The 27,950-nt window shown below is 37.7% G+C and overlaps 1 protein-coding gene and 2 long non-coding RNA genes across 3 annotated transcripts in view; 1 reads left to right on the top strand and 2 right to left on the bottom strand.

Annotated features, from left to right (window-relative positions):
* The window catches only part of PRRG1 (proline rich and Gla domain 1), a 370,248-nt gene extending 364,473 nt beyond the window's left edge, over window positions 1-5,775 (top strand). The window contains exon 4 of the mRNA XM_082378247.1: window positions 4,553-5,775. Within this exon, the coding sequence (XP_082234373.1) occupies window positions 4,553-5,038 (486 nt within the window). The 3' untranslated portion in view covers window positions 5,039-5,775. The remainder of the gene's footprint in view (window positions 1-4,552) is intronic.
* LOC309621216 overlaps window positions 1-27,950 on the bottom strand; it is a 444,919-nt gene that overhangs the window by 391,254 nt on the left and 25,715 nt on the right. The window lies entirely within an intron of this gene.
* The window catches only part of LOC309621193, a 30,194-nt gene continuing 10,693 nt past the window's right edge, over window positions 8,450-27,950 (bottom strand). Inside the window, exon 2 of the long non-coding RNA XR_014239807.1 lies at window positions 8,450-10,965. This is a non-coding gene — a long non-coding RNA (uncharacterized lncRNA). The remainder of the gene's footprint in view (window positions 10,966-27,950) is intronic.

Genomic DNA, 27,950 nt, shown 5'->3' on the forward strand with positions numbered 1-27,950 from the left:
TAAAGGACTAAATGCTCCAACCAAAAGACACAGACTAGCTGAATGGATCCAAAAACAAGACCTGTATATATGCTGTCTACAAGAGACCCACCTCAGATCTAGGGACACATTCAGACTGAAAGTGAGGGGGTGGAAGTCAAAAGACAGCTGCAGTAGCAATACTCATATCAGACAAAATAGACTTTAAAGACTGTTACAAGAGACAAAGAAGGACACTACATAATGATCAAGGGATCGATCCAAGAAGAAGATATAACAATTGTAAATATATATGCACCCAACATAGGAGCATCTCAATATATAAGGCAAATACTAACAGCCATAAAAGGGGAAATTAACACCCCACTTTCATCAGTAGACATCATCCAGATGATAGAAAAATCAATAAGGAAACACAGGCCTTAAATGACACACTAGACCAGATGGACTTAATTGAAATTTATAGAGCATTCCATCCAAAAGCAGCAGAATACACATTCTTCTCAAGTGCACATGGAACATTCTCCAGAATAGATCACATTCTGGGCCACAAAGCAAACCTCAGTTTAAAATTAAGAAAATTGAAATCATATCAAGCATCTTTTCCAACCACAATGCTATGAGATTAGAAATCAACTACAAGGAAAAATGTGTAAAAAAACACAAGCACATGGAGGCTAAAAAATATGCTACTAAATAACCAATGGATCACTGAAGAAATCAATACCTAGAGACAAATGAAAGCATGACAATCCAAAACCTATGGGATGCAGCAAAAGCAGTTCTAAGAAGGAAGTTTATAGCAATACAATCTTACCTCAGGAAACAGGAAAAATCTCAAATAAACAACCTAACCTTATGCCTAAAGCAAATAGAGAAAGAAGAAACAAAACCCAAAGTTATTAGAAGGAAAGAAATCATAGATATCAGAGTAGAAATAAATGAAATAGAGATGAAGAAAACGAGAAAAGATCAATGAAACTAAAACTGGTTCTTTGAGAAGACAAACAAAATTGATAAACCTTTAGCCAGATTCATCAAGAAAAAAAGGGAGAGGGCTCAAATCAATAAAATTAGAAATGAAAAAGGAGAAGTTACAGCACATGCCACAGAAATACAAAGGATCATGAAAGATTACTACAAGCAACTCTATGCCAATAAGATGGACAGATTCTTAGAAAGGCACAATCTGACATGACTGAACCAGGAAGAAGTAGAAAATAACGAACAGACCAATCATAAGTACTGAAATTGAAACTGTGATTTAAAAACTCCCAAGAAACAAAAGTCCAGGACCAGATGGCTTCACAGTCAACTTCTATCAAACATTTAGAGAAGAGCTAATACCTATCCTTCTCAAACTCTTCCAAAATATAGCAGAGGGAGGAACACTCCCCAACTCATTCTATGAGGCCACCATCACCCTGATACCAAAACCAGACAAAGATACTACAAAAAAAGAAAATTACAGACCAATATCACTGATGAATACAGATGCAAAAATCCTCAACAAAATACTGGCAAACTGAGTCCAACAATACATTAAAAGGATCAGACACCACCATCAAGTGAGATTTATCCCAGGGATGCAAGGGTTTTTTCCGTATCTGAAATGATTGTCAGACCTGTCTGGTCCCTTCAGATTACATTTATTATCTGTGTAATTTTAGCCTTATCTAAAACTACTGAATCCCTTTAATCTTTTTCATTAAAATTTTTTCTTCATTAAACAAATTTTCATTCCCTCTAAAGCATTGTTTTACCAAGTCTTTTTTTAATATTATTATATTTTTATTAGTTATAATATCACATTGTAATATATCATTATTATTATATTACATTTAGTTATAAATTATTTTCCATGCACGTTAAATTTGATCCTTACATGTAATCTGAACGATCCAGACCCAGGGTTAAGAAATGACAAAAGTAAAAGCCATCATGGAAAGAAGGAACAAAACAAAACAGAAGCATCAGTAACAACAAAACCTGTGTTACCTCACGTTGGAGATCAATAATATCTTCTTCATAAAGCAGGCTGCTTGCCACTCACCTGGTGGGCAAGTCTTAATCCATGTGAATACCTTCTGCAGTAAAGATTAAGGGTTTTTACCAAGTCTTGAAATCATTTATTTGCTCTTTCTGAATATCTTCTGGCTGTTTTCAGTAAGGTAGATAGAGAATAATCTAATCTAAAGAGCTTAGAAAGACATAAACTGGGTTTGTTTGAATGACAGTTAGTTATAATATTTTACTTGTTTGAATGGCAGTTATAGTATTTTACTTGATTCCATGTGACTATTTCTCCAATTCTCTTGCCTCAAAGACAAAGTAAGGCTAGTTTCCCAAGAAATAAATCTGTCAGTACCTTTCATTCAGATCAATGTTACTTGCTTTCAACTCCACATTTAACATGATGAGAAGATTGAATTTACCAGGAAAGTGTCCAGGTTTAAAATACCTTATACATCAGGGCAGATTGCTTCTTGGTTTGCTCTGTCACCAGGCCTGTGGCATTCAAATCCCAGCCCCAACATTTGTGTGTTAAATGACCTTGGTTTTATTATTCGGTAACATCTCTGAGCCTCCATTTCCTCATCTGCAAGTAGGGATGATAATTATACCTTCATTATTGGATGTGGCTTAAGAATTGAGTTGCTATAGGTAAAGTAAAAATCAGTGTTGTAATTCCATTTTTGACTAAGCTTTATTTTTAACCCTGGAAAGTAAAAGTGTGACTTTGTTTTAAAGTTTTTTTCTCCCAAAGAAAAAAAATTACTAGTCTGTAGATTTCTGAGCATGCCAAAGAAACCACAGAAATTGAATCGCACAAGCCAAGCATGAAAAAAAAGAATCATTTTCATGTGCATCACTGATGCTTGATTATCCCAAAGTGACTGGACAAGATTAAAAAGCCACATTTTATTGTGTTTATCTAAGATTAGCATTAGATAATTATCTGAAATCACATATTTATTGTGTTTTGTGGTTAAGATTAAATGCAGGGCGGGGGAGAGGGGAAGGAGATGGTGATCTGAGAGATTAGGAAGAGAGGAGAAATCCTCATCTATATAGGTAAAGAAAATCGACTACAAATCAGATACTTGGTAGGTCTCTATAAGTACATTATTAAAAAGTTTATTGTGGTTTAGTACAGTTTGATTCCAAATTTCTAAAGAATGTGTATGTGTGTAAGGATTCGAACATGAGTTGGAAGTAAGAGTAGATGTAAACCAAAAATGTTAATAGTGATTATATCTTTGCAATGTAATTAATTGCAGATGACTGGTTTTCTTTTTTAGATGTTTCTGCATTAGTAAATTTTTACGTAATATATATTTTCTGTAATAAAGTTGGCAATCCTAAAAGTAACAGTTATACAAAAAGTTAATAGTGTACAGTTTTATTGTTTAAAAAAGCTTCATGTATCTGTGTTTCATGAGTTTTCAACCTGTGATTATCAAGTGATTGTTTCACTAATAAAAATAAATGCTGTATGATTTGGGATTATACTGCCTCTACTCTTGGCTTGTTTTAATATTGCACCTTGTGTATTTTCATCTGTACATAGCCTTTAGTAAATACCATATTTCTTATAGCATATTTTATCTTAGAATCACAGAATGTTGGAATAATAATGTACCTTATAGGAGACTGAGTTTAGGGGTGGAACATTGATGACTGTGGGTCATTTGTTATACCCACAGAGTATTTTAAAAGCCTTTATGACTAATAAAATATAGTACTATAAAACAAGCAGCTTTATAGTGCCCACCGTCTTACTTTCTGCCAGATATTTAAATAGTATCAGTGACCTGTAGTGCCTGCAAATATTGTTTAACAAAAAAAAAAGCTATTATTGGCTAAGTTTAAGCCTTGAAAACAAAGTCAATAGCACTGGGGGTGGTGTTTGTACCAAGGTTTGGGATATAGATTAATCAATTTGAAGCAGAGGCTTGATTATGATATACAAGAATTCATTATAATCACTACTACTTATTGAATGTTTATACGCTAGGGACTTACTTAGATGCATTAGAGCTGTGTACTTTGGGGCTGGGGAGGAATATCTGGTAGAAGAGGATCCCAAACAAACAAACAGAACCATTAGAAAACAGGGCATTCATCTGTGAAGCATTTGAATACTAAGAGCCTACAACAGCCTGAAATAGCACAATGATGATGGGATCCATGAATGAGAACCTCGTAATTGGTACATGGAAAATGGTATTTAACTTATATTTTAAAGGGAAGATTATGTGGTATATTTGGAAAAAGGAAAATCCCTTATGCTTTTTTTCCCCTTCTAATATGTCATAACTGAAAATACAAATAACACCAAGTCTTGAAGACTTTTGGTTCTGACTGACCATTTTAAGGGGAGGATCCAGAGTGAGCACCATGATTTGTAATTTCTTGTCAGGGAAAATATAGGCTGTAGGTCATCTGAACCAGCGAGTCTGGTTTTGGGTTTTGTTTTCATCATGTTAATAGAACCCAGATATGTGTTCATTTGCTATCTCCTATCTTTTGATTACACTGATTTTCAATTCATTTTGTCTTGTATTTTCAGAAGGAGTTTTGGAACACTTACACAAAAGCACAACAAGGAGAGAGTAACAGAGGAAGTGACTGGTTTCAGTTTTACCTTACCTTTCCATTAATCTTTGGCCTCTTCATTATCCTCCTTGTCATTTTCCTCATCTGGAGATGCTTCCTAAGAAACAAAACTCGCAGACAGACGGTGACTGAAGGCCATATTCCTTTCCCTCAGCACCTCAATATTATCACTCCGCCTCCCCCACCAGATGAAGTCTTTGATAGCAGCGGATTGTCGCCAGGCTTTCTGGAATATGTAGTTGGGCGCTCAGATTCCGTCTCCACTCGCCTGTCCAACTGCGATCCCCCACCGACCTACGAGGAAGCCACTGGTCAGGTGAACCTGCGGAGGAGTGAAACAGAACCTCATTTAGATCCACCCCCGGAGTATGAGGACATCATCAACTCCAACTCAGCCAGTGCCATTGCTATGGTGCCTGTGGTCACCACCATCAAATGAAACTGCACACTTCTTTTTATTATAATCATTTTTAAAATACTAATGAAAGAACTTTCTAGCACTTTACCACTACATAAATGTGCATTTGACTTATTGGATTCTGACAGCATACCACTTCACATCCTCTGATTTGATTTTCATTAGTTTTGTTTCCTACTATAAATTCATTATCCATGCTCATTTTTGCTAATGGAAATATGTTGAGGGAAAAATACTAGTGGAGGTCTTCATGTGAGGAGATGTACGTGTGTGTACGCATATATGTTTATGTATATGTACATGCACATATATGTGTTTGTACATCAGCCCAGTATATGGGCAACTGTCTTAAAAAGTCATTAACATCTATCTAAATCACCTGTAAAGTTAGAACATTACTCACCAAAATCGGGGTAGGGGAGAAGGCACCAACAAGTTGTGTAACAGGTAGCAACATGCTGTTGAATTTTGAAAATAAGATGAACTTAGCATGTTTTCTAATTCTTACAGGCTTTTGTTAACCTTCTTCAACTACCTTAAAAGGAAAAAAAAATGCATGTAGTCAATCTTGACTTTAGGAACATCTCAGAAGGCGACAGAGAAGGAAGGTACAATAAATAATACCTTGCTTATTAACAGTGGACAGCAAGAAAATCATGGGTCCTTAGTGGCATTGGGCTGGTTTTGTAGGAGGGATTTTTGTTGCTGTTTGTTATTGACTGCCTCCCCCACAAAAATTAAACAGTATTTGCTCAGTATCTTTGCATGTCTCATGCTATTTGTATTAACATCTTGATGGAGTGGATTTCCTGGCAAAAGAATAATTTCTCAAGTAGATACACGTATTAATGACAGGGAACAGATGCAGATTTCTCCTTTGCCCATTGGCGACAGTATTTTTTTCTCGTTGTTTCATTGCCCTTTACTCTACCTTACTCTCCTTCTCCTACCACCACAGAATCTTCAAGCACCTAAGAATTTAGTTAAAATTCCTGAAATTATTTTCTTAATGTTTTTATATAGAGTGAAGCCTTTGTCTCAAGATGTTTAGGAGGCAATTTTCCATTAAATTAAGAGCTGTGATTTTTATATTGTTCTCCAGTTGGTGGAGGAAGATTGCAAAGTCTGTGCTGTGCCAGGTGCACAATAAATCTAGTGATACCTGCACACAGACCTCATTGTTGCTATTTCATTTTGTATTTTCATCAGATTTTTTTTTTAACTGCAGGATTTTTACTTTTCCCTTGGAGCAGGGGGAACAGGCTGTGAATGAACTGCCAACATAAACTGGCTCAGAAAGGAAAAATAAAACTTATACATGCACTGATGGAAAATTCATTATATCGGTCAGGGAAATGTCTGTGCCACTCCCATGACTGCGTAGTGTTGGATAAAATGGTTGAGCAGGCAGAAGGAATGCAGGTTTCGGAAGTGTCATACCCTGCTGCCTCCATCTCCAGCCCACCCAGACTCCCCCAAACCAAAGGAAGGAGGACCCTGAACTAAGGAGTCAGATGACCTGAATTCGAATTCCGCTCTGCCATACACTTGCCAGGCTAACTTGGCAAAGACCCACATCTGACCCTCAAATTCCTCCCCTCTGAAACAGCAATAGTATGGTGTGCCCTGCCTTTCTCCTGGGGCTTTAAAAGTATCTAATGAGATGGTGTGCATGAAAGTCATTTGTAAGACGTGAAGAGCTCTCTAGGTGAAAGGTCATAGCATTGTCCCCATTGCTCCTGTGAAGGGAGAATTTTCTCCCCGTTTCCCTAAAATGTATGTGTTTTCACATAGTGAGGAAGTAGAGTAGGCGGCTCCGTAAATGGCTAACGTGCTCCTAATCTGAGTCTGTGGGCTCTTAGTTAAACACCTGTCATTCTCTGGTCTCTACCAATGCTGGGCCTACTTAATGACGACTGCCAGCTCAGCACAAACAGGATTAAGCAAATGTTGGAAAGGGAACTAAGATGTCTATGTTTAGATAATAGGTTTTATAGCTTTCATGGACTAAAAATGAATAAATCTTGAACCTGGTCTCAGCAGAAATGACAATATTATTTTGAATTTGGTCATGAGTACATGGTGATCTGTGGCTTCTATTTAAAGCTGAGAGTGGGAGTGTTTGAGCCAGTGATTTGTGTGCATGTGTGTAGGTATGTATTTTGGTTTATTTTTAAAGCAAAAGTAAGGCTCCTTTTGTGTGGACTTCTTTTTTGTCATTAATAACAGGCCTTAGATTAAACCAGCAGTTTTCAAAGTGTGGCCAATGAACCCCTGGGTGTCCTTGAGAACCTTTGAGGGGATCTGTGGGATCAAAAGTATTCTCATAATAATAACCAAGACATTAATTGTCTTTCCACTCTCTCTCTCTCAAAAAGTAGTTAAAAATGTAAAAGCCATCTTCCCATGAATTTTTTTTTGTTTTAGAAAATATAACTATTTTCTTTAAAGTGTTATTTATGTTAGCATGTAATGGACTTTTTACTTTTTAAATGAATAAATACTTAAAAATTTTTTGTTTTACTTTCATAGATGGCAAATACTGGTAGATATAAACTCCATAAACAAAAGCTCTTTGGTGTCCGGATCCCCAACAAATGTTGAGTATAAAAGGGTTTGGAGACCAAAAGTTTGAGAATTACAGGATTAGACAAAGAAGCAGGATGTTCTATTACTAAGTATGTATTCTTGCAATTTTATTTTACATTCTAAACTCCTGGTATTGGACTTAATGCTGCCTCTTAGAGATACCCGAATTTCAGTATAAGAATGAATGTTGATCCTTGAAGGAAAAGCCAAATGATTAAACTGATCAATGACTACAGCTTTTTAGACTGTTGGTCACAGACCACACTACTCCACAGTGATAACTGGCATCAGCCACAGGTCTCCTGGCAGCATTCAGGTGATAATGACAAGATAAGTAAATTTTTAAGATAAACAGAATAAATACTTTCTTCAAGAAACAGTCTCTTCGGTTACTTTGTTTTGTTTGCTATTGGTTTGGGTTTGACATTTTTAGAAACCCTTTTGCTATCCCATCTGGTTTTATAAACTGCGTTTCTTAACATTTGTTATAATTAAAGGGGCTTATCTGGAATAACATTTTTTATGCTTTGGCCTTTCTTACCTGACTATTACATTCACCTTTGATTATTTTTAATAAAGGTTTATTTTTACAGATATATTTAGTACTTTCCTTAAGCAGTAACTAAACTGAATCAACCAATGTGCATTTAAATGAAAGAATGGGCTTCCGGGTCTTCCAGTGGACCCGTTTCCAGGCCTCCACATGTACTGCTTGTGTCTGGAATTCTAGAACTGGCACTTTTCTGCCTCCCTGCTTTGAATGTTACAATGAACTGTATCTGTTTAAAGTAAATTAAATGATTTCTTGTTTTCCTATTGACCAGTACAAATACAGATGCTGTGTTTGATTCATTGTTACTGATGACTTCAAGATTGATGATCTGATAGGATTAACTGTGGAGGTAGCTTTAACTTGGTTCTGTGTAAATAGCATGTATTTTATAATATTACACATTTTTAAACACTTGGTTTACATTAAATTATGGTATTTAACTATTTTTATGTTTATTCTAGGTAAGGTTTTTCTTATGTTTCTGTGTTTTTGGTATGCTAAATAAAGCTATTTTTAAACCCAAGCAATTTCTTCTGCCATGTGTTAACTATATTATGGTTAGGTGATAAACATGCTGTATAAGCTCTTATTAATTGTGATCTTTTTAACATGGTAAAATTATTACATTTTTTCTTATGAATTTAGGGAATATTGGTCAGTAAAGAAATCAAAAATTACCTGGTGAAAACTTCAGGCTGTTCTCAGCATAAGAAAGAACCATCTGTACTAGTTGTGAATGATGCTGGAATGATACAAAATGGGAACACTTGCTCCAAAGGGATACACTGAGTTCCCTGCTATAGTGTAGTTTGTCAATTACTGGGAATAGTGTTGTCTGCAGATACAAAGGAGCTGGGTTTTCCTCCTTAGCAGAATAGCTTGCATTTGACAGGAGAAAATGAGAAAGGAAAGCAAAGGGTAGAAACATATGTGACCACAGGGCATCTCCCTAAGTGCAGTTACCTCAAAGACTAAAAGCTGATGTGCCATGTCATTAACCAAGCTTTATGGTATAAAAAAATTTAAACTATTTACTTATAGCCAAGGAAGAATTTTAAGTATAAATTATAAGTCTAAATATACATTTTATAAGCATAAGTTTTCAGAGAATTGTCCAAAATGTCATAGAAAGGTACTTTTAAAAACATATAGCAATTTCTAAAAATTACATAACTTACATCTTAACACATCCATGAAACCCAACACCTGGATCCAGACATTTCCAGCACCCCAGAAGGCTCCCTCTTACCCCGCCCCCTCCTCAAAGAGAACGCTATTCTCACTTTGATCATAAAAGATCAGTTTTTAAAATTTCATACTTGTCTGTGGCCATATGGACTTGCCCCTTTTCCTTTTTTAAAGAATTTCCAAAAACTTCAAGCTAGAAGTTCCAGAGCTGCTCTTCCATCTCTTGGCCCTCCTTGAAATCACCTACTCATTCTCAGCCTTTTCTACATCCCTGAAGCTCTTTGAGGGCCAAAATTATGTTTAATGCTTTTAACTCCCTTCCACAAATACACCAAATACCTAAAAGTGAGGACTCTTCTAACACTATAAATTGACCAAACCATCAGTACCTTTCTGGCTGGTCCCCTTAATGCTTGTCTTCGTCCTAAAATTCTTATCACATGCCATTTCCTTAAACTTTGTATGATGACATTTTGTTCTCAGGAATTTTATTTATCTACTGCTTTTTTTCCCTTTAGATCAAAACCTGCTATAATCTGGCCCCACAGGCTTATCCAACCTTATTTCCTTCCATAGCTCAGATGATAGATATTTACAAAAGTACCTACCTTGTGTTAGACACTAATGGGATTAGAAGGCAATGGTGCCTATAGCCCTTCTCCCTGGGGATTAGACTGAGATAACTTTCTAATCTTCTAATTTAGTGCAACCCTAATTCTACCCCATCTCACAGAGATTCTTTTTGCCCAAAGTTCTATGGTATTTATAATCAGTCATCTTTATCATGTAGTCCTTTATATCAGGCTATGTTGTGATTTTTATAAGTTTTTAACAATGGAAACTAAGTTTGAAATTTTTTTTCATAGAGCCCTAATATATTAAACAGATGAGACTATTGTGGTTGACTACAGAAGTGGGAAGCTTGGAACCTCACCATCTGTGACCTTCCTTGTCAATCCCCCTTACTTCAAGTCAGTCCAAGTTCCCTCTGCAAACATTAGAATTTGATGAACCTAACTGGAAAACCACTATAACATCTCCTTGGAAAACCACTATAACGTCTCCTATTGATGTCCAATTTCTTAGTCCCTCATTTTTCCACACACGCAAAAAAGCAATCTACAGAATCTCCTCCACTAACACACTGCTTAGGGTTCAAAATGTTCTTTCTGGTCCAACTGTTCCTAGCATACTGCACTGGCCACCAACAAACACTATCAAAATTTTGTCAGAGGAGAGCACCATGTAATGTTAATAGTTCTGATTCTTTGGTTACATCATTTCCATCATCACCATACTTTTTGCCACATTTTCAATACTCAGTCCTTTTGTATTTGTGGAAATGACAGTTTGATTGTATCCACAGACCATATCTTTAAATAAGCACAGAGTAATGTCAATGAAAATAGTATGGACAGGGTACTCCAAAAGCCTGTTCTTCCACAAAAGCAGCAAATAAACTTCCAAAAACTGTCAGAATCAACTTCATTAGAACTCTGGAAATAAAGTTTATAGCAACCAATCAAGAAAAAAACTTTAACTTACCCTGCCCTTATCCCCTGCTTCCCTTCTCGGTGGCATCTTGGAAGACAACAGCTCACATTCCAGGTATAGGTTCCTAGTACCAGAAGGAGAAAAATGAACCTTATTCTCAAAGAATTGAGATTGGTTGTTTAGCCCTTTATTTTGGCTTCCTGAAGTACCAGCTCAAAGGGCTTATGTTTATTTCACCTCATTTGGAACTTTCCCAAGATGGAGCAGCTACCAGGGTCGGGTGGGGACATTCAAAAATACTTAAAAGGTAAAAGCATTAGCTGCTACCTGCTGGACAAGGAGTAACAGTTGGGATAAACAAGAGACAAACTGAAAAACTTGGGAGGAAAGGCTAGGGAATGAAGAGAATAAGGACTTTGAAAAACTCCCACATAGTCTTAGGAATCTATTAATAGAAGGCCAAGCACATATCCAAAGCTGAGTACATGCTCTAAAAAATCTGAGAGGCTGGGGCTTCCCTGGTGGCGCAGTGGTTAAGAATCCGCCTGCCAATGCAGGGGACATGGGTTCGAGCCCTGGTCCAGGAAGATCCCACATGCCGCAGAGCAACTAAGCCCATGTGCCACAACTACTGAGCCTGCGCTCTAGAGCCCATGAGCCACCACTACTGAGCCCACATGCCACAACTACTGAAGCCTGAGCACCTAGAGCCTGTGCTCCACAACAAGAGAAGCCACCACAATGAGAAGCCCGCACACTGCAAAAGAGTGGCCCCCACTCACCACAACTATAAAGAAAGCCCGCGAACAGCAACAAAGACCCAACACAGCCAAAAATCAATCAATCAATCAATCAATTAAAACAAAATCTGAGAGGCTTTAAACTCTCACCTTTGTCTGATCTTCAGGTTCTCCATAAGCAAGAAGTGAAGGTTATGATAGAGTTGTATATTATTTGGCTGACAGTTGAAGGTTTCCTCCAACACAAAGAGCCAATCTGCCAAAACTAGGACACTTTTTTTGGGGGGGGGGGCATTCTAGGCATTTAGGGAACTCTGTCAAGTCACTAGCTGACCACTACAATAACAGAAACAAGACTTCTATCACATGACAAAGAGTACAGACTTCAGCCACATACGACTTCAACCACATATGACAAAGAATACAGACTTTACAAAATGAGTTTAAAATGTTACTAAAACAACAAACAACAACTAAAACAAGTAGCAAAAACAAACCCTGAGGAGGGGGAAGAATCTGATTTCCAGAGTTGCTATCCTTTAATATTAATTCATAGCTCCACCTTACTGCTCACTATAGTACCCAGTCCCCACCATCTAGGAAGCCTGACGAGAAAACTCAGGCAACTGTGGAGCCCTTCCTACAGCCTCATGTGGGCAGGGTACAAAGCCAACAGTCCTATCCAACAGTTCTCAGCCAGCAACACACACCCCCAACCTTTGAGCTCATGTAGTGGCCTCACCCCAAAATAGACCCAGCAAGCCCCAGTGGCCCAAGGATGTTACCAGCACACATGTACAGGAACCCAACAGCTGACTGGTGAAGAACTGTCTCTGACAAAGCAAACCTGTTAAGTCTGGAAGAGGAAACCAACCACTTACTCAAATGTGCAGATACCAATGTAAGGAATCAAAGATCATAAAAAACCAAGTAAATATGAAACCAAAGGAAACTAAGAAAACTCCAATTACTAACCCTAAAGAAATATAAATTACGAACTGTCAGACAAAGAATTCAGAAAAATCCTTTCAAAGAAGTTTAGTGAACTACAAGAACACACAGACAACTCAATGAAATCAGTAAAACAATACATGAACAAAAATAAAACTTCAAAGAAATAAAAACCATCAAAAACAAAAAATAAAAACAAATCCTAGAGCTAAAAAATATAAAAATATAATGAGTAAACTGAAGAATTCAGTAGGGAGCTTCAAAAGCAGACTCAACCATACCAAAGAAGGAATCAGTGACTGAGAAGACAGGAGTATTGAAATTATCCAGTCAGAGGAGAAAAAAGAATAAAAAGAGTAAAGAAAGTTGATGGGACATATGGGACACGATGAAAAGAAACGATATCCACGTTATAGGAATTTCAGAAGGGGAAGAAAAAGACAAAGGGCCAGAAAGTATATTTAAAGCAATAATGGCTGAAAAAATTCCCAAACCAGGGGAGAGAAATTGACATCCAGATCCATGAGTCTTTAAAGGATCCCAAATAGCTTGAACTCAAAGAGAGCTACTCCAAAATACATTATAATTAAATTGTCAAACGTCAGACACAAAGGCGGAATTTTGAAAGCAGCAAAAGAAGAGAAGTTATGTACAAGGGAACCCCCATAACACTATCAATGGATTTCTCAACAGAAACGTTTCAGGTCAGGAGAGATTAGCATGATATATTCAAAATACTGTAAGGAAAAAAAATACCTGTTTACCAAGATTCCTATACCCAGCAAAGCTGTCCTTCAGAAATGAAGGAGGGATAAAGACTTTCTCAAACAAACAAAAGCTGAGGGAGTTCATCACCACTAGACCTGCCTTACAAGAAATGCTAAAGGGAGTTCTCTGAGTGGAAGTAAAAGGACAATAATAAACATCATAAAAACGTAAGAAGGTAGAGTAAAACTCACTGATCATGGCAAATATATAGTCAAAGTTAGACTCTTTAATATGATAATGGTGGTGCATAATTCACTTACAACTCTAGTTTAAAAGTTAAAAAGCAAATGTAAAAATTACCATAACTATAATACTCTGTTATTAGTTACACAATAATATGTAAACTGTAATATCAATAACCAAAAATGTAAGGGGAAGGAGAAGTAAAAATGTAAAGCTTAGAAATTCAGTTGAAGTTAAGTTGTTATCAGTGTAACACAGGGTGTTATAATTTTAAGCTATTTCATGTGAGCCTCATGGTGACAAGGAAAAAACCTTTAGAGTTACACAAAAGAAGATGATAAAGAATTCAAAGCATAGATACCAAAAGACATCAAAACACACACACACAAAAAGACAGCAGGAACAATGGATCTACATAACAGCCAGAAAACAATTTAAAAAATGACAATAGCAAGTCTTTACCTATCAATAATTACTTTAAATGTAAATGGATTAAATTCTCCAATCACAAGACATAAAATAAATGAATGGATTAAAAAACAAGATCCAGAGAGGAGCTTCAAGATGGCGGAAGAGTAAGACGTGGAGATCACCTTCCTCCCCACAAATACATCAGAAATACATCTACATGTGGAACAACTCCTACAGAACACCTACTGAACGCTGGCAGAAGACCTCAGACCTCCCAAAAGGCAAGAAACTCCCCATGTACCCCGGTAGGGTAAAAGAAAAAAGAAAAAACAGAGGCAAAGAATAGGGACGTGACATGCACCAGTGGGAGGGAGCCGTGAAGGAGGAAAGGTTTCCACAAACAAGGAACCCCCTTCGCAGGTGGAAACTGCGGGGGGCGGAGGGGGGAGCTTCAGAGCCACGGAGGAGAGCACAGCAACAGGGATGCGGAGGGCAAAGCGGAGACATTCCCGCACAGAGGCTCGGCGCCGAGCAGCACTCACCAGCCCGAGAGGCTTGTCTGCTCCCCGGCCGGGGCGGGCGGGGGCTGGGAGCTGAGGCTCAGGCTGCAGTCGGATCCCAGGGAGAGGACTAGGGTTGGCTGCGTGAACACAGCCTGAAGGGGGCTAGTGCACCACAGCTAGCCGGGAGGGAGTCCGGGAAAAAGTCTGGAACTGCCAAAGAGACAACAGACTTTTTCTTGCCTCGTTGTTTCTTGGTGCACGAGGAGAGGGGATTAAGAGTGCCGCTTAAAGGAGCTCCAGAGACGGGCATGAGCCGCGGCGATCAGCGCGGACCCCAGAGACGGGCATGAGACGCTAAGGCTGCTGCTGCCGCCACCAAGAAGCCTGTGTGCAAGCACAGCTCACTATCCACACCTCCCCTCCTGGGAGCCTGTGCAGCCTGCCACTGCCAGGGTCCCGTGATCCAGGGACAACTTCCCCGGGAGAACGCACAGCGCGCCTCAGGCTGGTGCAACGTCATGCTGGCCTCTGCCGCCGCAGGCTCGCCCCAAATCCGTACCCCTCCCTCCCCGCCAGCCTGAGTGAGCCAGAGCCCCCGAATCAGCTGCGCCTTTAACCGCAGCGTGTCTGAGTGAAGAACAGATGCCCTCAGGCGACCTACACGCAGAGGCGGGTCAAAATCCAAAGGTGAACCCCAGGAGCTGTGTGAACAAAGAAGAGAAAGGAAAATCTCTCCCAGCAGCTCCAGGAGCAGCAGATTAAATCTCCACAATCGACTTGATGTACCCTGCATCTGTGGAATACCTGAATAGACAACGAATCATCACAAATTGAGGAAGTAGACTTTGGGAGCAATGATATATATATATATTTTCCCTTCTCTTCTTTGTGTGAGGGTGTATGTGTATGCTTCTGTGTGTGATTTTGCCTGTATAGCTTTGCTTTTACCATTTGTCCTAGGGTTCTGTCTTTTTTTTTTATTACTTGAAAAATTTTTTTTCTTAATAATTATTTTTTATTTTAATAACTTTATTTTATTTTACTTTATTTTACTTTACCTTCTTCTTTCTTTCCTTCTTTCTTTTTTTTCTCCCTTTTATTCTGAGCCATGTGGAGGACAGGCTCTTGGTGCTCCAGCCAGGCGTCAGGGCTGTGCCACTGAGGTGGGAGAGCCAAGTTCAGGACACTGGTCCACAAGAGACCTCCCAGCTCCACGTAATATCAAACGGTGAAAATCTCCCAGAGATCTCCATCTCAACGCCAAGACCCAGCTCTACTCAACGACCAGCAAGCTACAGGGAAGGACACCCTATGCCAAACAACTAGCAAGACAGGAACACAACCCCATCCATTAGCACAGAGGCGGCCTAAAATCATAATAAAGCCACAGACACCCCAAAACACACCACCAGAAGTGGACCTGCCCACCAGAAAGACAAGATCCAGCCTCATCCACCAGAACACAGGCACTAGCTCCCTCCACCAGGAAGCCTACACAACCCACTGAACCAACCTTAGCCACTGGGGACAGACACCAAAAGCAACGGAAACTACAAACCTGCAGCCTACGAAAAGGACACCCCAAACACAGTAAGTTAAGCAAAATGAGAAGACAGAGAAACACACAGCAGATGAAGGAGCAAGGTAAAAACCCACCAGACCTAACAAATGAAGAGGAAATAGGCAGTCTACCTGAAAAAGAATTCAGAATAATGATAGTAAAGATGATCCAAAATCTTGGAAATAGAATGGAGAAAATACAACAAACGTTTAACAAGGACCTAGAAGAACTAAAGAGCAAACAAACAATGATGAACAACACAATAAATGAAATTTAAAATTCTCTAGAAGGGATCAGTAGCAGAATAACTGAGGCAGAAGAACGGATAAGTGACCTGGAAGATAAAATAGTGGAAATAACTACTGCAGAGCAGAATAAAGAAAACAGAATGAAAAGAATTGAGGACAGTCTCAGATACCTCTGGGACAACATTAAGCGCACCAACATTCGAATTATAGGGGTCCAAGAAGAAGGAGAGAAAAAGAAAGGGACTGAGAAAATATTTCAAGAGATTATAGTTGGAAACTTCCCTAATATGGGAAAGGAAATAGTTAATCAAGTCCAGGAAGCACAGAGAGTCCCATACAGGATAAATCCAAGGAGAAACACGCCAAGACACATATTAATCAAACTACCAAAAATTAAATACAAAGAACCAATATTAAAAGCAGTAAGGGAAAAACAAGTAACACATAAGGGAATCCCCATAAGGTTAACAGCTGATCTTTCAGCAGAAATTCTGCAAGCCAGAAGGGAGTGGCAGGACATATGTAAAGCGATCAAAGTGAAAAACCTACAACCAAGATTACTCTACCCAGCAAGGATCTCATGCAGATTTGATGGAGAAATTAAAACCTTTACAGACAAGCAAAAGCTGAGAGAGTTCAGCACCACCAAACCAGCTTTACAACAAATACTAAAGGAACGTCTCTAGGCAGGAAACACAGGAGAAGGAAAAGACCTACAATAACAAACCCAAAACAATTAAGAAAATGGGAATAGGAACATACATATCGATAATTACTTTAAATGTAAATGGATTAAATGCTCCAACCAAAAGACACAGACTGGCTGAATGGATACAAAAACAAGACCTGTATATATGCAGTCTAGAAGAGACCCACTTCAGACCTAGAGACACATACAGACTGCAAGTCAGGGGATGGAAAAAGATATTCCATGCAAATGGAAATCAAAGAAAGCTGGAGCAGCAATTCTCATATCAGACGAAATAGACTTTAAAACCAAAACTATTACAAGAGACAAAGAAGGACACTACATAATGATCAAGGAATCAATCCAAGAAGAAGATATAACAATTGTAAATATTTATGCAGCCAACATATGAGCACCTCAATACATAAGGCAAGTACTAACAGCCGTAAAAGGGGAAATCGACAGTAACACAATCATAGTAGGGGACTTTAACACCCCACTTTCACCAATGGACAGATCATCCAAAATGAAAATAAATAAGGACACACAAGCTTTAAATGATACATTAAACAAGATGGACTTAATTGATATTTATAGGGCATTCCATGCAAAAATAACATAATACACTTTCTTCCCAAGTGCTCATGGAACATTCTCCAGGATAGATCATACCTTGGGTCACAAATCAAGCCTTGGTAAACTTAAGAAAATTGAAATCTTATCAAGTGTCTTTTCCGACCACAACGCTATGAGACTAGATATCAATTACAGGAAAAAATTGGTAAGAAATACAAACACATGGAGGCTAAACAACACACTACTTAATAACCAAGAGATCACTGAAGAAATCAAAGAGGAAATCAAAAAATACCTAGAAACAAATGACAATGAAAACACAATGACCCAAAACCTATGGGATGCAGCAAAAGCAGTTCTTAGAGGGAAGTTTATAGCTATACAAGCCTACCTTAAGAAGCAAGAAACATCTCAAATAAACAACCTAACCTTACACCTAAAGCAATTAGAGAAAGAAGACAAAAAAAACCCCAAAGTTAGCAGAAGGAAAGAAATCATAAAGATCAGATCAGAAATAAATGAAAAAGAAATGAAGGAACGATAGCAAAGATAAATAAAACTAAAAGCTGGTTCTTTGAGAAGATAAACAAAATTGATAAACCATTGGCCAGACGTATCAAGAAAAAAAGGGAGAAGACTCAAATCAATAGAATTAGAAATGAAAAAGGAGAAGTAACAACTGACACTGCAGAAATACAAAGGATCATGAGAGATTACTACAAGCAACTATATGCCAATAAAATGGACAACCTGGAAGAAATGGACAGATTCTTAGAAATGCACACCCTTCCGAGACTGAACCAGGAAGAAATAGAAAATATGAACAGACCAATCACAAGCACTGAAATTGAAACTGTGATTAAAAATCTTCCAACAAACAAAAGCCCAGGACCAGATGGCTTAACAGGCGAATTCTTTCAAACATTTAGAGAAGAGCTAACACCTATCCTTCTCAAACTCTTCCAAAATATAGCAGAGGGAGGAACACTCCCAAACTCATTCTACGAGGCCACCATCACTCTGATACCAAAACCAGACAAAGATGTCACAAAGAAAGAAAACTACAGGCCAATATCACTGATGAACATAGATGCAAAAATCCTCAATAAAATACTAGCAAACAGAATCCAACAGCACATTAAAAGGATCATACACCATGATCAAGTGGGGTTTATCCCAGGAATGCAAGGATTCTTCAATATATGCAAATCAATCAACGTGATAAACCATATTAACAAATTGAAGGAGAAAAACCATATGATCATCTCAATAGATGCAGAGAAAGCTTTCGACAAAATTCAACACCCATTTATGATAAAAACCCTCCAGAAAGTAGGCATAGAGGGAACTTTCCTCAAAATAATAAAGGCCATATATGACAAACCCACAGCCAACATCGTCCTCAATGGTGAAAAACTGAAACCATTTCCACTAAGATCAGGAATAAGACAAGGTTCCCCACTCTCACCACTATTATTCAACCTAGTTTTGGAAGTTTTAGCCACAACAATCAGAGAAGAAAAAGAAATAAAAGGAATCCAAATCAGAAAAGAAGAAGTAAAGCTGTCACTGTTTGCAGATGACACGATACTATACATAGAGAATCCTAAAACTGGCACCAGAAAACTACTAGAGCTATTCAATGAATTTGGTAAAGTAGCAGGATACAAAATTAATGCACAGAAATCTCTTGCATTCCTATACACTAATGATGAAAAATCTGAAAGAGAAATTAAGGAAACACTCCCATTTACCACTGCAACAAAAAGAATAAAATATCTAGGAATAAACCTACCTAAGGAGACAAAAGACCTGTATGCAGAAAATTATAAGACACTGATGAAAGAAATTAAAGATGATACAAACAGATGGAGAGATATACCATGTTCTTGGATTGGAAGAATCAACACTGTGAAAATGACTCTACTATCCAAAGCAATCTACAGATTCAATGCAATCCCTATCAAACTACTAATGGCATTTTTCACAGAACTAGAATAAAAAAATTCACAATTTGTATGGAAACACAAAAGACCCCGAATAGGCAAAGCAATCTTGAAAAAGAAAAATGGAGCTCAAGGCATCAGGCTCTCTGACTTCAGACTATACTACAGAGCTACAGTAATCAAGATAGTATGGTACTGGCACAAAAACAGAAATATAGATCAATGGAACAGGATAGAAAGCCCAGAGATAAACCCACGCACCTATGGTCACCTTATCTTTGATAAAGGAGGCAAGAATATACAGTGGAGAAAAGACAGCCTCTTCAATAAGTGGTGCTGGGAAAACTGGACAGCTACATGTAAAAGAATGAAATTAGAACACTCCCTAACACCATACACAAAAATAAACTCAGAGTGGATTAAAGACCTAAATGTAAGTCCAGACACCATCAAACTGTTAGAGGAAAACATAGGCAGAACACTCTATGACATAAATCACAGCAAGATCGTTTTTGACCCACCTCCTAGAGAAATGGAAATAAAAACAAAAATAAATAAATGGGACCTAATGAAACTTAAAAGCTTTTGCACAGGAAAGGAAACCATAAACAAGACGAAAAGACAACCCTCAGAATGGGAGAAAATATTTGCAAATGAAGCAACTGACAAAGGATTAATCTCCAAAACATACAAGCAACTCATGCAGCTCAATATCAAAAAAACAAACAACCCAATCCAAAAATGGGCAGAAGACCTAAATAGACATTTCTCCAAAGAAGATATACAGATTGCCAACAAACACATGAAAGAATGCTCAACATCATTAATCATTAGAGAAATGCAAATCAAAACTACAATGAGATATTATCTCACACCAGTCAGAATGGCCATCATCAAAAAATCTACAAACAATAAATGCTGGAGAGGGTGTGGAGAAAAGGGAACCCTCTTGCACTGTTGATGGGAATGTAAACTGATACAGCCACTATGGAGAACAGTATGGAGGTTCCTTAAAAAACTAAAAATAGAACTACCATATGATCCAGCAATCCCACTACTCGGCATATACCCTGAGAAAACCATAATTCAAACAGAGTCATGGACCACAATGTTCATTGCAGCTCTATTTACAATAGCCAGGACATGGAAGCAACCTAAGTGTCCATCGACAGATGAATGGATAAAGAAGATGTGGCACATATATACAATGGAATATTAGCCATAAAAAGGAATGAAATTGAGTTATTTGTAGTGAGGTGGATGGACCTAGAGACTATCATACAGAGTGAAGTAAGTCAGAAAGAGAAAAACAAATACCGTATGCTAACACATATATATGGAATCTAAAAAAAAAAAAGAAAAAAAGAAAATGGTCAGAAGAACATAGGGGCAAGATGGGAATAAAGATGCAGACCTAGGAGAGAATGGACTTGAGGATACGGGGAGGGGGAAGGGTAAACAGGCACAAAGTGAGAGAATGGCATGGACATATACACACTACCAAACGTAAAATAGGTAGCTAGTGGGAAGCAGCCGCATAGCACAGGGAGATCAGCTCGGTGCTTTGTGACCACCTAGAGGGGTGGGATAGGGAGGGTGGGAGGGAGGGAGATGCAAGAGGGAAGAGATATGGCCACATATGTATATGCATAACTGATTCACTTTTTTATAAAGTAGAAACTGACACACCATTGTAAAGCAATTATACTCTAATAAAGATGTTAAAATTTTAAAAAATCCATAGAACGATAAAAAGAAAAACAAGATCCAGTGATATGCTGCTTACAAGAGACTCACTTTAGCCTTACAAACACACTAAGAGTGAAGGGATAGAAGAAGATATTTCAGCAAATGGTATCCAGAAAAAGCAAGAATACCTAATTGACTTTACACTAAAAATGGTAAAAAGAGACAAAGAACATATAACAATTTTAAATATTTATACATCCAACATTGGTGTACCCAAGTATATAAAGCAAGAACTAACAAAGTTAAAAGAAGAAATAAACAACAATATAATAATTGCGACTTTAATTATCCACTCTCAACAATGGATAGATCGTCCAAACAGAGAATCAATAAGGAACCAGTGGATGAGAACAACATACAGCAAATGAACCTAACAGATAAAAACAGAACATTCTATCTGACAACAGCAGAATACACATTCTTCTCAAGCATGCATGGAACATTTTCTAGGACATACCATGTTTAGCTGTCTTAGAAAATTCAAGAAGATTGAAATCATACCAAATATCTTCTCTGACCACAACTGTATGAAACTAGAAATTAATAACAGGAGGAAAACTGGAAAATTCACAAATACATGGAAGTTTAAAAACATTTTCCTGAACATCCAATGGATCAAAGAAATTACAGAGGAAATAAAAAGTAACTTGAGACAAATGAAAACGGAAACACAGCATATCAAAATTTGTGGGATATAGCAAAAGCAGTTCTAAGAGGATGTTCATAGCAATAAATACCTACATTAAGAAACTAGAAAAATTTCAAATAAACAACCTAACTCTATGCCTTAAGGAACTAGAAGAAGAAGAAAGCTAAGCCCAAAGTTTGCAGACAATGGAAAATAATATTAGAGAAGAAATAAATGAAATTAAGAACAGGAAAACAATACAAACAATTAAGCAAACTAAGAGTAGTTTTTTTAAAAGTATAAACAAAATTGGCATACCTTTAGCTAGACTAAACAAGGAAAAAAGAGAGAAGATCCAAATCAACAAAATTATAAATGAAAATGGAGACATTACAACAGATACCACAGAAATACAAAGAATGTTAAGAAGCTACTGTAACTATATGCCAACAAACAGGACAACCTAGAAGAAATGGAAAAATTCTTGGAAAAATAAAATCTACCATGACTGAATCAGGAAGAAAATAGAAACTGAACAATCCAATTACTAGTAAGGAGACTGGATCAGTAATCAAAAATCTCCCAGAGAAGAAAAGCCCAGGATGAGATGGCTTCACAGTTGAATTTTACCAGACATTTAAAAAATTAATGCTGAAGGGGATCAAGATGGTGGAGGAGTAGGAATGTGGAACTCACCTTCTCCTATAAAAACATTAAAAATACATCTACAAGTAGAACGATTCACACAGAACATCTACTGAATGCCGACAGAAGACCTCAGACTTCTGAAAGGGCAAGAAAACCTCCATGTAACTGGGTAGGACAAAGGAAAAAGAAAAATAAAGGAATTGGGACGGGCCCTGTGCCCCAGGGAGGGAGCTGTGAAGGAGGAAAGGTTCCTGCACTCTGGGAAGTCTCCTCACCAGCAGGGAGATCAGCCTAGACAGAGGGGGAGCTTCAGAGCCTAGGAGGAGAGTACAGCAACTGGTTTGCGGAAGGCAAAACAGAGAGTAACCTGCACAGAAGGTCGGCACTGCCACCCTGTACTCCTCATATATACATATATACAATGGAATATTACTCAGCCATTAAAAAGAATGAAATAATGCCATCTGCAGCAACATGGATGGACCTGGAGATTATCATACTGAGTGAAGTAAGTCAGACAGAGAAAGACAAATATCATATGATATTGCTTACATGTGGAATCTAAAAACACGGTACAAACGTACCTATTTACAAAACAGAAATAGTCACAGATGTAGAAAACAAACTTATGGTTACCAAGGGGGAAGGGGGGGGTGGATCAGTTGGGAGACTGGGATTGACATATATACACTACTATATATAAAATAGAAAACTAATAAGAACCTATTGTATAGCACAGGGAACTCTACTCAATACTCTGCAATGACCTATAGGGGAATAAAATCTAAAAAAAGAGTGAACACATGTATATGTATAACTGATTCACTTTGCTGTACAGCAGAAACCAACACAACATTGTAAATCAACTATACGCCAATAAAAATTAATTTAAAAAATACAAAACCAAACCAAAAAAAAAAGAAAAGAAAAGAAAAGAAAAGAAAGAATGTGTATGATACCATTGACATGAATTTCTAGAGCAGGCAAAACTCATCTATGGTGGAAAAAAAAGACAATGGTATTTCCCTGTGGGGTGTTGGGAGATTGACTGGCAAGTGGTACGCGGGCATGAGAAAACTTTATGGGATGATATTAACATTCTGTATTCTGGGTGCACAGATCTGTGCATCTGTGGAACCTCACTGAATGGCACACTCAAGACATTTGCATTACATTGTATCGAAATTTTACCTCAAAAGAAAAAAATACAACCAAATATTAAACTCTAATGAATTCTAATGTATTTTAGGGGGAATATACTGACGTGTACGATCTACTTTCAAATGTGTTGAAAATCATTTGGACTGATGCAAGGACGAAGTACTGGATAGATGGACAGATAAACGCAAGTAAAGTTAAATGTTATTTGTAGAATCTATTTGGTGAGTGTTCACTGTACAATCCTTCCCACTTTTCTGTATCATTGAAAATTTTTATAGTAAAATATTGGAAAAATACTCAGCAAAATGTGATATAATTAGGAGATGTTAAATAAATAAACATTTTTTTCTATCCATATTTACTGAGTCTCATCAGAATACAGGAATTTCTTTTGGCTGCAGAATACAAAAGTTAGTTACATAATAATTATGACTGCCATATATGTACAGGTTAACTTATTTAAATCTTTAGATAATCCAGGGAGCCAATATTCACATTTTTTAAAAGGTCTTAAAGTACATTGGAAATTCCAACGTATATCTACAGAATTCAATCTGTCTGTCCATACATGTCTGTAAAAATATATATGAAAGAATATCCTCTGGTTTACTGTCATGATGGAGAGAGTACGGCTTTTCATTTCTAATGTCCATGGCTCATTTTGTTTACAACTTTCATTATACCACAGAGTAATCCAAAAGCATAGTCCATCATCCTCCTGAATTCAGTAAAAGGTAAGGTTACGTAAAAAACATATTTCATCCTCAATGAATGTTTTATATATCTCACTAATGTTAAAGGTCTATTTTAAATAATCCTTCATCACATTCAAGAAGTGAGGTGATTCTCTGTTCATTATAATTGAGCTACAGAACCTCCTGGAAAATACTTGGCAATATGGATACAATGCCTATCCTCAAAGAACCTGAAGACTAAAAGAGAATGCTGTTTTTGCATCTAACATGTGCTTGCAATATCAAAAATATGACTTCAAAAGTATAAATTTTAATTCAATACAAAATATAAATGGAATTTTAGGGTTAGGTACCTCAGCATTTTAAATGCCAACTCTATCGGTATACTTGGGAACACAGGAATGAATATGCACTTAGTTGCCTCTAAAAATAAAATAAATCAATTTTTAAATATATATTTTAAAGTCCTTTACTATAATTTGTAATTTGCTATTTCAATTTAACTACTCAAGAATTTGGTAAAAATTTTTCGAGAAAAAATATAAAGATTTAAGTTACAAAACATGAAATGATGTAAGGTATAAAAATAGGGAAAATTTGTATTCTAATAAAATATATTGAGGTGTGTGTATATTATGGGAACTCTCTTTGGCAGCCATTCAAGTATGCCTCTCAGATCTTCCTTCAAGAAAGAAAACTGTTGCTCAGCTACAAACAGTTGGCTGAGCGGGCAGCCTCCATCTATATCACCTTCAGGATGCGCCTCAACTTTGGAGGTGGGGGCAGAGGCTACGCATGCTTGATGGGCAATCCCCACCATGTGAATGAGCATGGTGGGTCACTGGTACCTGGCCCTTCCTGCCCAACGTGGGGCTCCTCTCAGGAGCAATCTTCGTTCTGGAGCTCCCTCCTGGGTTGGCTGAAACCCGATCACATCTGCATTTTGGTCTGAAGCTCCTCAGCTTTCCTTTCAGAAGTGTCAAATCAGCATCTCAGGATCAAGGTTTTCTCTGCCCAAGCCTTCCCCCGCCATTTGCCTTTCAGAGATGTTACTTCTCCATCCTTCCCCCAAACCTCTTTTATTCCTGATTGTCTCAGAGTTGGCTTCCTGGAGGTCCCAAACAGGCGCTCTCTAAGCCCTAAGTGCATTAAATTTGGATCATCTTTTTGGTGGCTAAACAGTTCTCAATTGTTGGAAAAGGATACTATTAATATGGCATTGTCAATACTGGAATAAGAGCTAAAATAATTACTATAAATATAAATTGTACTTCTGCATACTCTTTTATTCCCCTAATTGTCTAGTTTCTTTTATTCCCCTAATTGTCTAGTTTCTGGTTAAACAGAATGAGTACTGCACAGAAGGCATTCACAGACCCTGGATCTTCATGCAAAAGAGCAAGATCTGTTATGAGAGATTTGACTAGGGTGTGGTCACCCAGGACTATGCCTTAGGGTACCAGCATTTCTTTAGAGGCTGAAAAATTGTAAATAATTAAGAAAAAAAAATAGCTCCCTTTCAATGAGCTAACGCCCCCGATTCTGACACTCATTCCTTCCTGCCAGTCTCTCTAACCACCTCCCAGACAAGTGAATAAGTAAATCCCAGCTAATATTTGTTGAGCACTTTTATGCTGGCCACAGTGCTATGCTCTTTACGTATGTTTATTCCATGTAATCATCACTTCTACCTACTACAGTGTAGTTCTATTATTATCCCTGTTTTGCAAATAGCCCATCCAAGGCTAGGGAAGGTTAAGCCCTGTGCCCAAGGTCATGGCTGCTAAGGGTCAAGGACTAGACTAGAATCCAATAAGTGTCTGATCTTAATTCACTCAGCTCTGAGAGGTTAAGTGTCTTCACCTAAATACAGAATGGAGTTGGGACTAGAATTCAGGTCTTCTGAAACCTCATTTTGTGCTCTTGCCTCTAAATCATGAGTATCCCTTTTAAGGCGAAAAGTTACGATTCTTAATCTAAGACGTTTGATTGAATTCTGAAACCCTATAGTCAAACACATATCCAGCTTTCAGACAGAAAAATCCAGTGATTCTGTATTTGCTCTCTGTTTGGTCTGAGTGTTTGTTGGCCATTTTGTCTTCAGCTCTAATACGTCTTTTAATTCATCACAATCTGAGTTGATTTTCTTAAATCTATTATCACCGGGAGAAGAGGGGCCGAGTCTCTTTTTACCTTTGGGAAGAAGCCCAACAGAGCCCTACCTTAATAAATATTACTGAATGATATTTGCTTCCTTCTTATTTGTCTTCCCTTTGGATCAATAGCTGTAGACTTTGGGGTATCTTTTCCCAATCTGACCCCCAAAATAGGGAACATTTTTCCCCCAAATAATTACAAATTTTCCATATAAGACATTTGAGAAAAGCCCAATTGCTAATTACTAAAACATTGAGATGATTCTATCAGAAGCAACCTGGGATTCCATTGCCCTCTTCACTTGAGCCCTTTATAGTCTAACCAGAAGTAGTTATTACTATGATCCTGAATGAGAAAAAGGAAATTCTGTTTATTTTGTCGGGAGGTAGTGATTAATTTCCCTCATTTCTCGTGGGTAGACCCCTCTGGGTGACCTAGGGCAATACAACAGGCTAGGTCTCAGGATGGTTCTGACACCATTTACTTCAATATGACTTTTGTTAAGGTAACAAGAGAGATGCAACATTGAAATGTTCGAAAGCAAGGTGCAACGGGAATCCTGCACCAGCTACAGAAGGCAACCTCAGCTTGAAAAGACCTTGGCCCTTGTTTTATAAGATGAATGTTGCATAGGGACAGAAGGGTGGAGCCGGACTGGTACAGGATGCCACGGGCCACAGGCACACGGCTTTACTGTTTTAAACTCTGAATCTTTAAAAAACTATGGAAGGAAGGGTTGAGTGAAGTGATACGTACCTGTCATGGGAGCTTTGTATTTTCATAGGATTTGGGTCTTATTTTTGTGTTTTCAAGCTAATAATTTGCAGACAAATAAACCAACTTGTAGGAGAATTCCCTCATCAAAAGCAATTAGGATTGGAATTGGTTTGGTAATTGGCAAAGCTGGCTAAAGTGGAGAACTGAAAACTTCGTTTTAACATACAGCTATATGTACATTTATTTATCAGTCTTTTGACTTAAAGCCCAGGGGTCTTCTTTGAGTATGGCTCCATCAATAGACGGTCCCCGTAGTCATTCTTGAATAGACCATATACATAGTAGCAGTAACAGTATTAATAATAACATTTGAGCACTTACAACGTGTCATGTACTTTTAGTCCTCCCAGTATCTTTCTGAGGTAGCAATTATTATCATCCTCATTTTACATTTGAGGTTAAGAAACTTGCCTAAGATTACGCAGTCAGTAAATGGTAGAGATGAGATTAAAACACATGTTGTCTGTCTTCCAAGTTTACACTCTTAACCAGCACAACATCGTCTCTAATTTCCACTTCTGGGTGTCCTTAGAGAAGAGCTTTTAAGAAACTAAAGGCATTTGTGAAGCAGTCTAAGTACAGAATCCTAGACTTTTATGATTTTTATCCAAAACTTTTAAGTTGTCTCCCCCATGCATATTTTAACAGCAATTTTATGAGCTCTTCATCTGCATTAAATCTTTCCAAAGTACTTTCATGAAAACAACAATTGGAATTTC

This window comes from Balaenoptera borealis, assembly GCF_965194805.1.
Source record: "Balaenoptera borealis genome assembly, chromosome: X".
In the NCBI taxonomy this organism is placed as follows: domain Eukaryota; kingdom Metazoa; phylum Chordata; class Mammalia; order Artiodactyla; family Balaenopteridae; genus Balaenoptera; species Balaenoptera borealis.